This window comes from Coregonus clupeaformis, chromosome 20 (assembly GCF_020615455.1).
Source record: "Coregonus clupeaformis isolate EN_2021a chromosome 20, ASM2061545v1, whole genome shotgun sequence".
Taxonomy (NCBI): Eukaryota; Metazoa; Chordata; class Actinopteri; order Salmoniformes; family Salmonidae; genus Coregonus; species Coregonus clupeaformis.
In genome coordinates, this window is record NC_059211.1 from 39,035,735 (window position 1) to 39,052,713 (window position 16,979).

Consider the following 16,979-nt stretch of genomic DNA (forward strand, 5'->3'; position numbering starts at 1 on the left):
GGCCTGGGGCTCCATGCAAGATCTCACCTCGTGGAGTTGCAATGATCATGAGAACGGTGAGGAATCAGCCCAGAACTACATGGGAGGATCTTGTCAATGATCTCAAGGCAGCTGGGACCATAGTCACCAAGAAAACAATTGGTAACACACTACGCCGTGAAGGACTGAAATCCTGCAGCGCCCGCAAGGTTCCCCTGCTCAAGAAAGCACATATACAGGCCCGTCTGAAGTTTGCCAATGAACATCTGAATGATTCAGAGGAGAACTGGGTGAAAGTGTTATGGTCAGATGAGACCAAAATTGAGCTCTTTGGCATCAACTCAATTCGCCGTGTTTGGAGGAGGAGGAATGCTGCCTATGACCCCAAGAACACCATCCCCACTGTCAAACTTGGAGGTGGAAACATTATGCTTTGGGGGTGTTTTTCTGCTAAGTGGACAGGACAACTTCACCGCATCAAAGGGACGATGGACAGGGCCATGTACCGTCAAATCTTGGGTGAGAACCTCCTTCCCTCAGCCAGGGCATTGAAAATGGGTCGTGGATGGGTATTCCAGCATGACAATGACCCAAAACACACGGCCAAGGCAACAAAGGAGTTGCTCAAGAAGAAGCACATTAAGGTCCTGGAGTGGCCTAGCCAGTCTCCAGACCTTAATCCCATAGAACATCTGTGGAGGAAGTTGATGGTTCGAGTTGCCAAACGTCAGCCTCGAAACCTTAATGACTTGGAGAAGATCTGCAAAGAGGAGTGGGACAAAATCCCTCCTGAGATGTGTGCAAACCTGGTGGCCAACTACAAGAAACGTCTGACCTCTGTGATTGCCAACAAGGGTTTTGCCACCAAGTACTAAGTCATGTTTTGCAGAGGGGTCAAATACTTATTTCCCTCATTAAAATGCAAATCAATTTATAACATTTTTGACATGCGTTTTTCTGGATTTTTGTTTTGTTATTCTGTCTCTCACTGTTCAAATAAACCTACCATTAAAATTATAGACTGATCATTTCTTTGTCAGTGGGCAAACGTACCAAATCAGCAGGGGATCAAATACTTTTTTCCCTCACTGTATGTTGGATGCAATTTGAATGCAGTTGATGGAGAGAGAGAAAGACTGCGAGAGAGTGCTCCTCTGTGCACTGATTTAAAGCAACGATATTCGAGTGATAGGTTGTTTTAAAACTCTGCAGCTGCAATTAAAAAACAACAAATATTTACAATAAAAATATAAGGTGATGAAAGCCAGAATGTGATGGGTCAATTAGATGTGCATTCGGCCTTGATGTTACTGTAGCATAGGCTATATCAAAAGAAAAAAAGTGACCATGATGAGATGATAGGTCTACATGCATTGTGAACTGCGTTCCATACTGAGATGGGTTGTCTGTCCCCACCCTGAGCGTTGATGATTCATCATGCATAGGCCGTAGAGAAGCCAGATTTAGACATTGCATATAATTTAACAGTTCCATTTCACACCATGCTGTTCATATAAATAATTTATTATAATGTACCGGTTTCTCGCAGTTATTTATCCCGGGAAAAGGGAGTGGTACCTTTACCCCCGCACATTGACTCGGTACCGGTACCCCCTGAATATATAGCCTCGTTATTGTTAATTTATTGTGTTACTTTTTTAAACTTTAGTTTATTTAGTAAATATTTTCTTAACGCTTATTTTTCTTAAAACTGCATTGTTGGTTAAGAGCTTGTAAGTAAGCATGTGACAAATACGTTTTGATTTGATTTTATGGTTATGGGCAGTAAATCCCAGTAAATCTTGGTAACTGGGTTCCCACCATTCAACCCTAGCCTGTACTCTCCATCCCATTCCCAGCCCTGTAAGTCAGGACTGGGTAACTCTTCTCAGGCAATGCATACCTTTAGAGCAGGGGTGTCAAACTCATTCCATGGAGGGCCGAGTGTCTACGGGTTTTTGTTTTTTCCTTTCAATCAAGACCTAGACAATCAGGTGAGGGGAGTTCCTTACTAATCAGTGACCTTAATTAATCAATCAAGTACAAATCCGCAGACACTCGGCCCTCCGTGGAATGAGTTTGACGCGTGCTTTAGAGGTACAGTGGCTATGTCTCTCATCACTCATGTCTGTTTAACAGTAAAAATGGTAGTCTACTATAAATTTCAACTTAGTTCCACAACAGTGAAAATTGAGATATACAATGCATGTATCCAAAATGGGTGGAGGGCCTTTCAGCAGCTCACCAGTGATGCAAAGCCCAACTCAGCAGGGTTGACTGTGAGCAGCTTAAAGAGAAATACTACTGGCGACAGCAACGCAATGCCAAGTTATTTTCGGAGTTGCTTTTTAGGGACCCCCATAAAGATTCAATTTACAGCCAAATTCACAAGGAGGTCAGCGCTGAGCCTGTATCCATTATTCATTGTCAGCTGACACATTTTTCAGTAATTGTTCATAACCACTGTGTCAGCAGTGGAGAGAGAGCACTTTTTGCAGTCACTTACGAGCCATGGCATATTTGTGAAACTCTGCTGCCTACTCAGTTATTGTGACACTTCACAGAGATTACAAAACAGCCTTATGAGATTTATATAATTACATTTTACTCATAGTCTCATACCATATCCAGTATCCACCACTCACTTACACGACATGACCAAAAGTATGTGGACACCTGCTCATAGAAAATCTCATTCCAAAATCATGGGCATTAATATGGAGTTGGTCCCCCTTTTGCTGCTATAACAGCCTCCACTCTTCTGGGAAGGCTTTCCACTAGATGTTGGAACATTGCTGCGGGGACTTGCTTCCATTCAGCCACAAGAGCATAAGTGAGGTCGGGCACTGATGTTGGGCGATTAGGTCTGACTCGCAGTCGGCGTTCCAATTCATCCCAAAGGTGTTCAGTGGGGTTGAGGTCAGGGCTCTGTGCAGGCCAGTCAAGTTCTTCCAAACCGATCTCGACAAACCATTTATGTATGGAGCTTGCTTTGTGCACGGGGGCATTGTCATGCTGAAACTGGAAAGGGCCTTCCCCAAACTGTTGCCGCAAAGTTGGAAGCACAGAATCGTCTAGAATGTCACTGTATGCTGTAGCGTTAAGATTTCCCTTCACTGGAACTAAGGGGCCTAGCCCGAACAACTGAGTCGTTGTTGCTCCTAGACGTTTCCACTTCACAATAACAGCACTTACAGTTGACCGGGGAAATTTGACGAACTGACTTGTTGGAAAGGTGGCATCCTATGACGGTGTCACGTTGAAAGTCACTGAGCTCTTCAGTAAGGGCCATTCTACTGCTAATGTTTGTCTATGGACATTGCATGGCTGTGTGCTCGATTTTATACACCTGTCAGCAACGGGTGTGGCTGAAATAGCCAAATCCACTAATTTGAAGGGGTGTACACATACTTTTGTACATATAGTGTATGTGCTGGGAGTGAGTGTAGAGGGAGGACAAGTGCACCTAGCGGAATATGATTCACAATGCAACTTTTCTTTTAAATGCAGTAAATGTGATGAGCAAAATAATGGCAAATATCTTCATATTTCATGTAGTTAGATAATTACCTCACATTCCACACATAGCTTAGTTCACACATAGCTACAGTACAGTATATATCACACAAAATATATGACAAAATGCCAGACTGTATTCAAAAACATGTACATTAGAGAGGTGCAAAGGTCAAATGTACTGTATCAACCACTGTTAGAATGCATGCGGACATTAGGGGCTTTTCAGAGCATGGGTTTATCTATAACAAAGCCATTCTCGGGAGTGGACTTTTTATGACTCCCTTAAGGATATTATTCTGTCCTTGAGGAACAACAGAGAAATAGAAGAGATTGATTTTAGATTGCTTTGATAACACACACAGTGACGCACACACACACACAGTCCCGGAGCTACAACTCTAGCAGAGGTTAAGATTTAGAACTTCAGTATAGGAACACAAGGTTGTGGTGTAATAGCACTATGTCACTATAAGATAGAGAGAACAAGGTCACTGCACAGGCAAACTAAAACTAATCAAACCTGCCTCTTTGTAGAGAAAACATCTACAGTGGTTGCTTTTTCTGGTTTATATCTGAAACAATAATTCTGCAGGAACAAGATAGACAAAAAGAAAATGGCAGTTTGCCCACTGATGTTCACTTTCAAAGATGGGAGGCATTGTAAAGACTGGAACTCACAGTAGCGTGCTTAATTGCCATAGCTGAAGGCACTCTTTTTGGATGAGAGCGAGGTTGACATTTACATGCTTAGCAAAACGTCTTTGATTAACTGTCTATGAGATACAAGATTTGATCAGAGTTTGGCAGATATTGTGAGACACACTGGGAACTCTCTCTGATTAGAGGAATACTGCTATCCACACGGCCAAGAGATTTCAGGTCCACTACGAGCAGTGACAGCCAAGCAAAATTATTTACCAGTCTGCCAGTGTCACGACTTCCGCCGAGGCTGCCTCCCCTCCTTGTTCGGGCAGGTTTCGGTGTTTGGCGTCACCGGCTTACTAGATTCGAGGCGTCGGGTGGAGGGCCTTCAGTACCTCGTGGAGTGGGAGGGGTACGGTCCGGAGTATCGGTGCTGTTAGCCGGTGAGGGATATCCTCGATCCCTCCCTGTTGCGGGATTTCCACCGTCGCCATCCGGCTCGCCCTGCTCCACGTCCTCCTGGCCGTCCCCGAGGCCGGGGTCAGCGCGTTGCTGGAGCTGCGCGTCAAGGGATGGGGTGGGTGGGTACTGTCACGACTTCCGCCGAGGCTGCCTCCCCTCCTTGTTCGGGCAGGTTTCGGCGTTCGGCGTCACCGGCTTACTAGCTACTGCCGATCCATTTATCATCACTCCATTTGTCTTGTCTTCAATCACACACACCTGGTCCTTATTCCCTCATTAGTCATTGTATAAGTGTGCTCTCTTCTTCCTTGTCTGTGTGGGTGATTGTTTATTGTGGAGGTTAGTGAAGCACGTGTATTTTGTATCGACGGGAGTATTTCCCGTGTGCCTTGTATTTTCCAGTGCGCCTGTTTTGTGCCCTGGAGTGTGTTTGACTCATTTCTGCGTAAACCTGTATTTTGCGGATTAAAGCCTGTTATTCTGTGATTTACCCTCCTGCGCCTGACTCCTTCAACACCACCTCATCACAGAATCACCCACCCGCTATGGAGTCAGCGGGAGAGACGCGCATGCCTGGAGTCGTGGAACGGGTCCAGGAGCATTCAAATATGCTAGCCAGCCTCGGTGAAGCGATGGATCGGGTTCTTCAGGTCGTCCAACGCCTGGAGAGGAGAGAGCCCGATCCGTCGAGATCAGCTGGCCAACCGGATCCCGCCACCTACACCCCAGCACCCGGAGGGATCCAGATATCCCGACCACGGGAGTTTGACAGGACAGTGGCGCTGTGCCAAGGATTCCTGCTCCAACTGGAGCTCCACTTCTCCAGCATCCGGCCGGTCCCTTCGGAGCGGGAGAGGGTATCCGCCCTCGTCTCCTGCCTCTCGGGGAAAGCCCTGGAGTGGGCCAACGCGGTGTGGAACGAAGGAGGAGCCAATTTGGAGAACTACGGGGAGTTCGCTCGCCTCTTCCGGTCGGTCTTCGATCACCCGCCCGAGGGTCGAGAGGCGGGCGAGCGGCTGGTCCACCTGAGGCAAGGGATGAGGACTGCACAGGACTTCGCATTGGAGTTTCAAACTCTGGCAGCTGGGTCCGGGTGGAACGAGCAGGCCCTGATCGACCATTTCCGGTGCCGTCTGAGAGAGGACGTCCGACGGGAGCTAGCCTGCCGTGACGCCATGTTGTCCTTCTCGCAACTGGTGGACATGGCCATTCGTTTGGACAACCTGCTGGCAACCAGAGGACGTCCTGGAGGAGGTCTGCCCGTTTCCATCCCGGCCGACTCGGATCCAGAACCGATGGAGATGGGTGGAGCCGCTAGCCGAAAGAGCGGAGGACGACAGCGCCAGTGCCACACTGGTGGCGCGAAGGGACATTTCACCACACGTTTTCGTCAACACTCTTCTGGGTTTGGAGGCGACAGGCAGGGCACTCTCGCATCACCCCAGATATTGAACACCCACACTCGTTCAGAGCCCTCTGCTGCGCACTGTAAAATACACATCTCCTTTCCTGAGCACATGGTAGTTCACCAGTGTAAGGCGCTAGTCGATTCAGGCGCAGCTGGGAACTTTATGGACAGGGCATTCGCACACGTATAGGCATTCCATTGATTCCCCTATCCATTCCACGCCCCATCAGAGCACTTGATAGTCGACCATTAGGGTCCGGGTTGGTTAAGGAATTTACTGCACCAGTCACCATGATTACCCAGGAGACTAATTGTGAGCAGGTTACTTTTTCCATAATTGAGTCTCCTGCTTTCCCTGTGGTATTAGGTATCCCTTGGCTAGAACTCCAGAACCCCACCTTCTCATGGCCATAGAGGGTTCTCACGGGGTGGTAGCGAGAGTGTCAAGGGAGGTGTCTAGGTGTTTCCGTTGGTGCAACCACGGTGGAAAGTCCAGACAGTACCTCCACCGTGCGCATTCCCCCTGAATACCTTGATCTGGCGCAAGCGTTCTCTAAAACGCAGGCGACTAATTTACCACCTCATCGGGTGGGGGGTTGCGCGATAAACCTCCGGGTAGACCTCCCAGGAGTCATATACAGTGAGGGAAAAAAGTATTTGATCCCCTGCTGATTTTGTACGTTTGCCCACTGTCAAAGACATGATCAGTCTATAATTTTAATGGTAGGTTTATTTGAACAGTGAGAGACAGAATAGACAGGCCTAGCCAGTCTCCAGACCTTAATCCCATAGAAAATATGTGGAGGGAGCTGAAGGTTCGAGTTGCCAAACGTCAGCCTCGAAACCTTAATGACTTGGAGAAGATCTGCAAAGAGGAGTGGAACAAAATCCCTCCTGAGATGTGTGCAAACCTGGTGGCCAACTACAAGACACGTCTGACCTCTGTGATTGCCAACAAGGGTTTTGCCACCAAGTACTAAGTCATGTTTTGCAGAGGGGTCAAATACTTATTTCCCTCATTAAAATGCAAATCAATTTATAACGTTTTTGACATGCGTTTTTCTGGATTTTTTTGTTGTTATTCTGTCTCTCACTGTTCAAATAAACCTACCATTAAAATTATAGACTGATCATTTCTTTGTCAGTGGGCAAACGTACAAAATCAGCAGGGGATCAAATACTTTTTTCCCTCACTGTATACACCCTGTCACAGGCTGAAACGGTGGCTATGGAGACATATGTCACAGAGTCCTTGCGCCAGGGGTATATACGTCCCTCCACTTCACCCGCCTCCTCGAGTTTCTTCTTTGTGAAGACGAAGGACAGAGGTCTGCGCCCGTGCATTGACTATCGACCACTGAACAGGGAGACGATAAGATCCTCTCCCTCTCATTCCTTCAGTGATTGAATCAATGCATGGGGCGCGCTTCTTCACCAAATTAGATCTCAGGAGTGCGTACAACCTGGAACGTATCCGAGAGGGAGATGAGTGGAAGACAGCATTCAGCACAACCACAGGGCATTATGAATACCTGGTGATGCCCTATGGTTTGATGAATGCTCCCTCAGTTTTCCAGTCCTTTGTGAACGAGGTGTTTCGGGACATGCTTAGTCGCGGTGTAGTGGTCTACATCGATGACATCCTGGTGTATTCTGCTACGCGCGCCGAGCATGTGTCCCTGGTTCGCAAGGTGCTGGCCCGACTGTTGTAAAATGACATTTATGCTAAGGCAGAAAAGTGTATGTTTTTCCAGTAGTCCGTCTCCTTCCTTGGATACCGCATTTCCACCTCAGGTGTGGAGATGGAGGGAGATCGCATTTCAGCCGTGCGTAATTGGCCGACTCCAACCACAGTTATGGAGGTGCAGCGCTTCCTTGGCTTTTCCAACTACTATCGGAGGTTTTATCCGGGGCTTTGGTAAGGTTGCAGCTCCCATTACCTCCCTGCTGAAGGGTGGGTTGTCCCGGCTCTGCTGGTCTGCTGAGGCTGACCTGGCCTTCAGCCAACTGCGGGGTCTGTTCACCTCAGCCCCAGTACTGGCCCACCCCGATTCATCACTACCGTTCGTAGTGGAGGTGGATGCTTCCGAGGTTGGGATAGGAGCTGTCCTGTCTCAACGCTCGGGTATGCCACCTAAGCTCCGCCCCTGTGCATTCTTCTCGAAGAAGAACTACGACGTTGGTGATCAGGAGCTGTTGGCTGTTGTCCGAGCCTTGACCGTGTGGAGGCTTTGGCTCGAGGGGGCGAAACACCCTTTCCTCGTCTGGACAGAACACCGTAACCTGGAGAACATCCGGGCAGCGAGGAGGCTGAATCCTCGCCAGGCCAGGTGGGCCCTATTCTTCACCCGGTTTGATTTCACTCTATCATACATCCCGGGTACGAAGAACTTGAAGGCAGACGCACTGTCCCGGCTGAATGACACAGAGGAGAGGCCCAGCGACAGCACCCCCATACTGCCGGCCTCCTGCATTGTGGCGCCGGTAGTATGGGTGATGGACGCGGATACAGAGCAGGCATTATGCACGGATTCCTCTCCACCTCAGTGTCCAGACGGGCTACAGTACGTGCCTGCTCTTATCTGTGATCGTCTGATCTACTGGGCACACACATCACCCTCCTCTGGTCACCCAGGTATCGGCCGTACAGTGCGCTGCCTGACCGGAAAATACTGGTGGCCTACCTTGGCTAAGGACGTGAGGGTGTATGTCTTCTCCTGCTCAGTGTGCGCCCAGAGTAAGGCACCTAGGCACCTCCCAGCTGGTAAGTTACAACGTTTACCAGTTCCACAACGACCATGGTCTCGCCTAAGTGTTGATTTTCTAACTGATCTTCCCCTCTCCCAAGGTAACACCACCATCCTGGTTGTTGTGGACCGCTTTTCTAAAGCCTGCCGCCTCCGTCCTCTGCCTGGTCTCCCCACGTCTGCGGAGGCCCTGTTTACACACGTCTTTCGGCACTATGGGGTACCAGAGGATATAGTGTCTGACCGAGGTCCCCAGTTCACGTCCAAGGTCTGGAAGGCGTTCATGGAACGTCTGGGGGTCTCGGTCAGCCCGACCTCTGGGATCCACCCTGAGAGTAATGGGCAGGTGGAACGGGTAAATCAGGACGTGGGTAGGTTCCTGCGGTCCTACTGCCAGGACCGGCCGGGTGAGTGGTCGGTGTTCTTGCCATGGGCAGAATATGCCCAGAACTCTCTCCGCCACTACTCCACTAACCTAACGCCTTTCCAGTGTGTTCTAGGTTACCAACCGGTTCTGGCACTGTGGCACCAGAGCCAGACCGAGGCTCCTGCGGTGGAAGACTGGTTTCAGCGCGCGGAGGAGAGGTGGGATGCTGCCCACGTTCACCTCCAACGCGCCGTGCATCATCAGAAGGCCAACGCTGACCGCCACCGCAGTGAGGCCCCCGTCTTTGTACCGGGGTATCGGGTCTGGCTCTCGACCCGGAATCTGTCCCTCCGCCTGCCCTGCCGGAAGCTGAGCCCGCGGTTTGTGGGGCTGTTCAAAGTCCTGAGGAGAGTCAACGAGGTCACTTATAGGTTATTACTTCCCCCTGATTACCGTATTAACCCCTCGTTTCATGTGTCTCTCCTCAGGCCGGTGGTAGCTGGTCCGCTCCAGGAGTCTGAGGTGCGGGAGGTCCCTCCACCTCCTCTGGACATCGAGCGGGCCCCGGCGTACTCCGTCCGTTCCATCCTGGATTCGAGGCGTCGGGTGGGGGGCCTTCAGTACCTCGTGGAGTGGGAGGGGTACGGTCCGGAGTATCGGTGCTGTTAGCCGGTGAGGGATATCCTCGATCCCTCCCTGTTGCGGGATTTCCACCGTCGCCATCCGGCTCGCCCTGCTCCACGTCCTCCTGGCCGTCCCCGAGGCCGGGGTCAGCGCGTTGCTGGAGCTGCGCGTCAAGGGATGGGGTGGGTGGGTACTGTCACGACTTCCGCCGAGGCTGCCTCCCCTCCTTGTTCGGGCAGGTTTCGGCGTTCGGCGTCACCGGCTTACTAGCTACTGCCGATCCATTTATCATCACTCCATTTGTCTTGTCTTCAATCACACACACCTGGTCCTTATTCCCTCATTAGTCATTGTATAAGTGTTCCCTCTGCTTCCTTGTCTGTGTGGGTGATTGTTTATTGTGGAGGTTAGTGAAACTCGGTGGAGATTGTGTATTTTGTATCGACGGGAGTATTTCCTGTGTGCCTTGTATTTTCTAGTGCGGCTGTTTTGTGCCCTGGAGTGTGTTTGACGCATTTCTGCGTAAACCTGTATTTTGTGGATTAATGCCTGTTATTCTGTGATTTACCCTCCTGCGCCTGACTTCTTCAACACCACCTCATCACAGCCAGTGAATTGTTATGATGAGGTTACAACGTTATAGATTACCACTGTATGTTTATGAGTGACTGAGTGTGGGTGTGAAGCTGCAGACGGAATTAATAAAGCATCACAAGGTAGAAATATATATTTTTGGGACCATTGTGGTACCATAAATGACATAAAAAAGAGAGAGACATAGTTGATAAATTCCAGCTCTTAGCTATCCAACAAAAGCATCTAGCAGAGCTTCCTGTAGATAGGGGAGTCGACCAGACAGTACCATCAGATATTAACAATTACCAACAGTTTCCACAGTAACTACAACAAAACTTATGGTGCTTTTCTGGCTTCCAGTGGCAGAGCTGATAAAACTTTGCTTTCCATAAAAATACATTCTGACCTGACAAAAAATCGGGTGGTTTTATAAAAATTTAAGGACTTGTTTACAAAGTGACACATCCTTTGTTCTCCTATTTAAAAATGACATGTTTCGGCTCATGTTCACACAAATGATCATTATGATGGGGCATTACAATAGAAAACACAGTATCTACGGAGAGAACAAAACAGCATTCTGTGGTCATCTAAGAAGTTTGCCTTCAGTATGATTTTAGTTGGAGAGAAATGTTTGTTATTCACAGACAAATATCAAATTTGTCTCTCATCTGACAAGATAAATATAGTCCTCTTTAGTGTTGCCTTTCAGAAATGCCATTGTATCCAATAAACAGTGTTATTAGTTTTAATGAGATGTTATTTGTCATTTCCTCCAATTATAGCTATGTTCTACTAATATACTGTGAAACATCCACTCTAACTACTCCACTGTAAAGGAAGGAAGCAACAGATTGACCAGACATACACTACATGGTCAAGAGTATGTGGACACCTGCTTGTCGAACATCTCATTCAAAAATCATGGGCATTAATATGGAGTTGGACCCCCCTTTGCTGCTATAACAGCCTCCACTCTTCTGGTAAGGCTTTTCATTAGATGTTGGAACATTGCTGCGGGGACTTGCTTCCATTCAGCCACAAGAGCATTAGTGAGCATCTTCCACACCGATCTCGACAAATCAATTTCTGTATGGACCTCGCTTTGTGCACGGGGCATTGTCATGCAGGAACAGGAAAAGGCCTTCCCCAAACTGTTGCCACAAAGTTGGAAGCACAGAATCATCTACAATATCATCGTGTGCTGTAGCGTTAAGATTTCCCTTCACTGGAAATAATGGGCCTAGCCTGAACCATGAAAAACAGCCCCAGACCATTATTCCTCCTCCACCAAACTTTACAGTTGGCACAATGCATTGGGGCAGGTACCGTTCTCCTGGCATCCGCCAAACCCAGATTCATCCGTCGGACTGCCAGATGGTGAAGCGTGATTCATCACTCTTCGGCAGGTAGCTTAGTGGTTAAGAGCGTTGTGCCAGTAACCGAAAGGTCGCTGGTTCTAATCCCCAAGCCGACTAGGTGAAAAATCTGTCGATGTGCCCTTGAGCAAGGCACTTAACCCTAATTGCTCCTGTAAGTCGCTCTGGATAAGAGCGTCTGCTAAATGACTAAAATGTAAATGTAAAATCACTCCAGAGAACGCGTTTCCACTGCTCCAGAGTCCAATGGCGGCGAGCTTTACACCACTGCAGCCGATGCTTGGCATTGCGCATGGTGATCTTAGGCTTGTGTGCGGGTGCTCGGCCATGGAAACCCATTTCATGAAGCTCCCGACGAACAGTTCTTGTGCTGACATTACTTCCAGAGGCAGTTTGGAACTCAGTAGTGAGTGTTGCAACCGAGGACAGACGATCTTTACGCGCTACGCACTTCAGCGGTCCCGTTCTGTGAACTTGTGTGGCCTACCACTTTGCGGCTAAGCCGTTGTTGCTTCTAGACGTTTCCACTTCACAATAACGGCACTTACAGTTGACCGGGGCAGCTCTAGCGGGGCAGAAATTTGACAAACTGACTTTTTGTAAAGGTGGCATCCTATGACGGTGCCACGTTGAATGTCACTGAGCTCTTCAGTACGGGCCATTCTACTGCCAATGTTTGGCTATGGAGATTGCATGGCTGTGTGCACGATTTTATACACCTGTCAGCAACGGGTGTGGCTGAAATAGCCGAATCCACTAATTCGAAGGGGTGTCCAGTGTAAGTTAATATCTATAACTTGAAACTAAGCGTTTCTCACTACGTAGATTTAGTGTGTATGTGTAGTGTAAAGTTAATATATTAATCAAAAACAGATCCAGAATGAGACTAACCATTTTCAATTGCTAGTACACACTAGGCATTCTACTACGTATGTAGCAATAGGGCAAATACATGGTTCAGGACACATGATAGAAAATAACACTAAGGACTATGTTAGCACCATTTCCTAACACCTTGAGTAATTTTTGTGTCAGATAACTCAACAATAATTAGACAAAGCTAAGAGACCACAACCTTGTAGCATGTGACATCCTGTTATTGTTCTGGCTAAGCCAACAGTAGCGACTGACTAGAACATCTCCAGCAGTGCTTTTGACACCGTTTCTGACATTGAGAATCACTGACCTGAAAACATTGAATGGCCGCCCGTGTTACACACACAGTGGGATCCAGTGCCATCTGCATGAAGTGAAAAATATACCATGCCACTTTCATCCTAACTCCCAGCATGTAATGGCAGGTAGCTTTGTGGTTAAGAGCGTTGTGCCAGTAACCAAAAGGTCGCTGGTTCTAATCCCCGAGCCGACTAGGTGAAAAATCTGTCGATGTGCCCTTGAGCAAGGCACTTAACCCTAATAGCTCCTATAAGTCGCTCTGGATAAGAGTGTCTGCTAAATGACTAAAATGTAAATGTAATGTGACAGAAGACCAACTACAGAGACAGAGTAAAAAGGACAGTAATGACTGCTCAAGCAGTCATAACAACATTACAGTCTTTTATTTAACACGGCAATCTTGATTGCTGTCCTTGAATTCTGACTGGGTAATCAAACTCAACGTTCATAACCCTGCCTTATCTAGGTCTGCCAACCAGGGACAGAGTGGCTTTACATCCGCCCCAGAAAGAGACACTATTCTCTCAGCCTCTAAGATTGAAATCCATTATGGATGATTATTTAAGGCAGCAGAATTGTTGAATTATGAGCACATAGGTGTTTTAACTAGCACGCCAGACCATTGTCTTACATTTCCTATGCATTATTAATACATTTAAACAGTAGCCAAATCCAAGTAAGAAACCATATGCATTTTTTATGGATCTATATTTCAGATTATTCATTTCAGTAGAAATTAAAGGCGGCCAAGCCAATCTTAACAGTAAATCCCTGACTGATGGCAATTAGCAGGCCAGCAGCTAACACACTTCCTGTCCCGGTCTCCTCTTAATGAGTTCCAGGCAGCCATCTAACTCATTTGCATATTCAATTGCAGGCTTGGCAGCCAGACACACACGTCCTCGGACTGTTTAACATTACTCCTGACCCTTACAGAAATGGAACCAGAGATGACGGACCCAACAGGAGAGGATCTAGGAGTATCTGTGGATTCTGTGTTACCCAAGGAACTGGAACCAGAGAGAGAGAGAGTGCATGTCGGTGGATTGTGAACAAAAAACAACTATTATCACTAGAGTTAATGTGTGGTCATTGACTGTTTGATTCTATTACTGGCAGGGAAATAAAATAAAAGCCCTCCCATTACATTTGAATTATGTTGTACATTTAGGTGTGGAGCACATTTCAGTAGTACCTTGTACAACAGTGTCAGATCAGATATGTCCCCCAGTATGTAATGGGATTTGGTCCTAGCTGATGTAGTGTGGGGCCCTGGATGCTGAGGCTGCTCCTGCTGCAGCCCATAAAGCTGGCACACACAAATGATAAGCGTCCAAATTACAGATAAGCCCAGACGCCACGGACAAGGATAATACATCAATGAAGGTGAGTGATGAGGCCGATTTGTCCACTGATGAGACTTGGATGAAAATTAATGTCAAGTACCTAAGTGTCAGGGGGCAAGAGGACAACTCCCCTGTTTGATGAATGACTGAGCGTGGTTATTCATAGTATCAATACAGTGCAGCGTCGCAGAACAGTGTTTCACTGATATATTCACACTCTGGACTACAGTAGATTATGTTTCTAGAATCAACTGCACAGCGACTGGCACTGACAGAGAGTGAAACCATAAATTAACTGCTAGGGTAAATCTGAGAAGGATCAAGCACTGTGACTGTTAATTGATATAAAATATTCCATTTATTATATTAAGTTTGCCAATATCAAACAAAAGGTCCTGTGAAGGTAATATAATAATCTAATCTTCTGCAACAATATCCATCACAATCTCTCAGAGGTGGCACTTTAATATGAGTTTTTATTGCATTTCTGTATTTGCATTCAACTACTGAGGGTACGAGACGTCACTCACAGGCTCTGGTATTTTCATTAAGAGAAATAATGTGCATTTCATTCCTTTCTTACCTCGGGGGTTAAAAGAAAGATTTGTGCTCACATTGTGAGTTTCTTTGGCCTAATAATTCACACGTCAGAAACCATTATTATTTAATAATTACATCCAATTATGTCATATCCTTGTCTTCATCTCTGTGGATTAACTTCTATTCATCTTTATGACTCTTTATGTAATCTAATGAAGCAGTCACCTCATGAGAATAATTAAGGCATAGCTGTAAACATGGAAGGCCAAACTGAGCGGAATCCAAACCCCCTTTTACACTATTCTAAAGGGACTGTATACTCCCATAAAACACTAACATATACAGCATCATTCAACATTGTCATCTTGGGAAATTGAGCTTATGATTAAAAAAATGCCTGTAATGAAATACATCTAGTTTCTCTTTGAATGCAAACTGTGATTTACATAACTAGCAACACTGTGCAGCAGATCAGAATCCCAGTATGACTTATTGAAATGGAACACTTACTGTGATGATCAGCATGATGCCTTTCAGGAGGGTCAGCAGTGACGTGATTGGCTGAATGACCATCTGAGCCAGCAGGATTCCAAGAGAGAGCGTCCAGGTAAACCCAGGGATGACATAGATATGGCTGTAGGTAGACAGACAGACATGCAAACCACAGCATTAATGGCACACAATCAGAATAGCTCCCAAGATTAATACAGAGCTTTTTTTGTGTGTTAGGCTAATAGCTGTACATGTGACATCTTTTTCTAAAGAGACGCCATTCTTTTTCAACAAAGACCTGTCCTTAGTTTCCCTCAATCAGCAGAAAGCATCGGTAATCACATAAAAAGAGCCTACACATAAATTGTTGGAAGGCAAGCAATTTTAATATGCACACAAAGTAATTGGTTTTCCCTATGGACTATAGGCCTATATGTCTGTTGTCAAAGACTACTAACGCCATTAATAAATACGATTAGCATACATAGTAGAGTACAATGGCCTCATTTCTCACTCAGATCATTTGGTTTGGCCAGAATGGACGGTGGGGACGGTGGATCCCACTAAGAGGGACTGAAATAACCTATTGATTAGTGCCTCCAGGGGGATCACTTGAAATTCACTGGGGTTTTTCTCTCCAATAACTTGCCTGCTCTCTGAGCCTATATCCAGCAGATATCCCCAGCCAATAACATGTTCTTAATGAACCACTCAAGCATTCACATGGCTGCACCCATTCCAACTGGAAGCAGTTACTGTGAATAATATTCAGGTTAAGTATTTACTGGGGTGGAACAAAATAAATTACCTCTTCAAACTGATAAAGGTAATTACAGCCTAATTCCCATGCAGACGAAGACAAAAACAAAAGATTCAGGGACCTCACTTTGACTCCACACTTGAGCCACCTTGCAACAGCTGCTACAATACAGAACATCTAATACATCTAGCCAGGCAAGTGGCCCTGTGCTCTTGCACTGCAATTCCCCTTCAACCCTATTCTTAGCCTATTGTACATACAGTATATGTGCTAGAAAAAAATGTGTCCTGAATAATATACACAGAGTGTACAAAACATGATGCTCTTTCCATGACATAGACTGACCAGGCGAATCCAGGTGAAAGCTATGATCCCTTATTAATATCACCTGTAGCTCAGCTGGTAGAGCACGGCGCTTGTAACGCTAAGGTAGTGGGTTCGATCCCCGGGACCACCCATACACAAAAAAAATTATGCACGCATGACTGTAAGTCGCTTTGGATAAAAGCGTCTGCTAAATGGCATATTATTATTATTATATTATTAAATCCACTTCAATCAGTGTAGATGAAGGGGAGAAGACAGGTTAAAGATTCCATGAGCTGTGCTTGGTTATGCATGGTATAAAATACATATTTCTGATACACCTGTACTATAAATGTCCTGTATAACTTTCAGCAGCCAAACCTATCGATCCTCCTTGTGATTTCCTGCTTACAGCATTATTTTCTTCCCCAAATGTATTATCATAAAGAGCTCTTTCCACTATTAACTGCTGAGCTGCTGAATATTACTGTGACAGTTAAAACAGACAGTCAATAAACCTTGTCTAAAGTCCCACACATCTCTTTCAAATGCATTTGCTTTGAAGGCCATGTTTGTCTGCATGTTTTCCCAAATGAGTGCTGTAAGCATGTGGGTACAGAGGAGAGGGTGTGCTGGGAGGCTGGGGGCAGCATAGG

At 46.6% G+C, this 16,979-nt stretch overlaps 1 protein-coding gene across 2 annotated transcripts in view; it reads right to left on the reverse strand.

Moving 5' to 3' along the window:
• si:ch211-51h4.2 overlaps window positions 1-16,979 on the reverse strand; it is a 105,303-nt gene that overhangs the window by 48,622 nt on the left and 39,702 nt on the right. For both annotated transcript variants that reach the window (XM_041839269.1, XM_041839268.1), the window contains one exon: window positions 15,276-15,399. In XM_041839269.1, coding sequence (XP_041695203.1) covers window positions 15,276-15,399 — 124 coding nt within the window. The remainder of the gene's footprint in view (window positions 1-15,275; window positions 15,400-16,979) is intronic.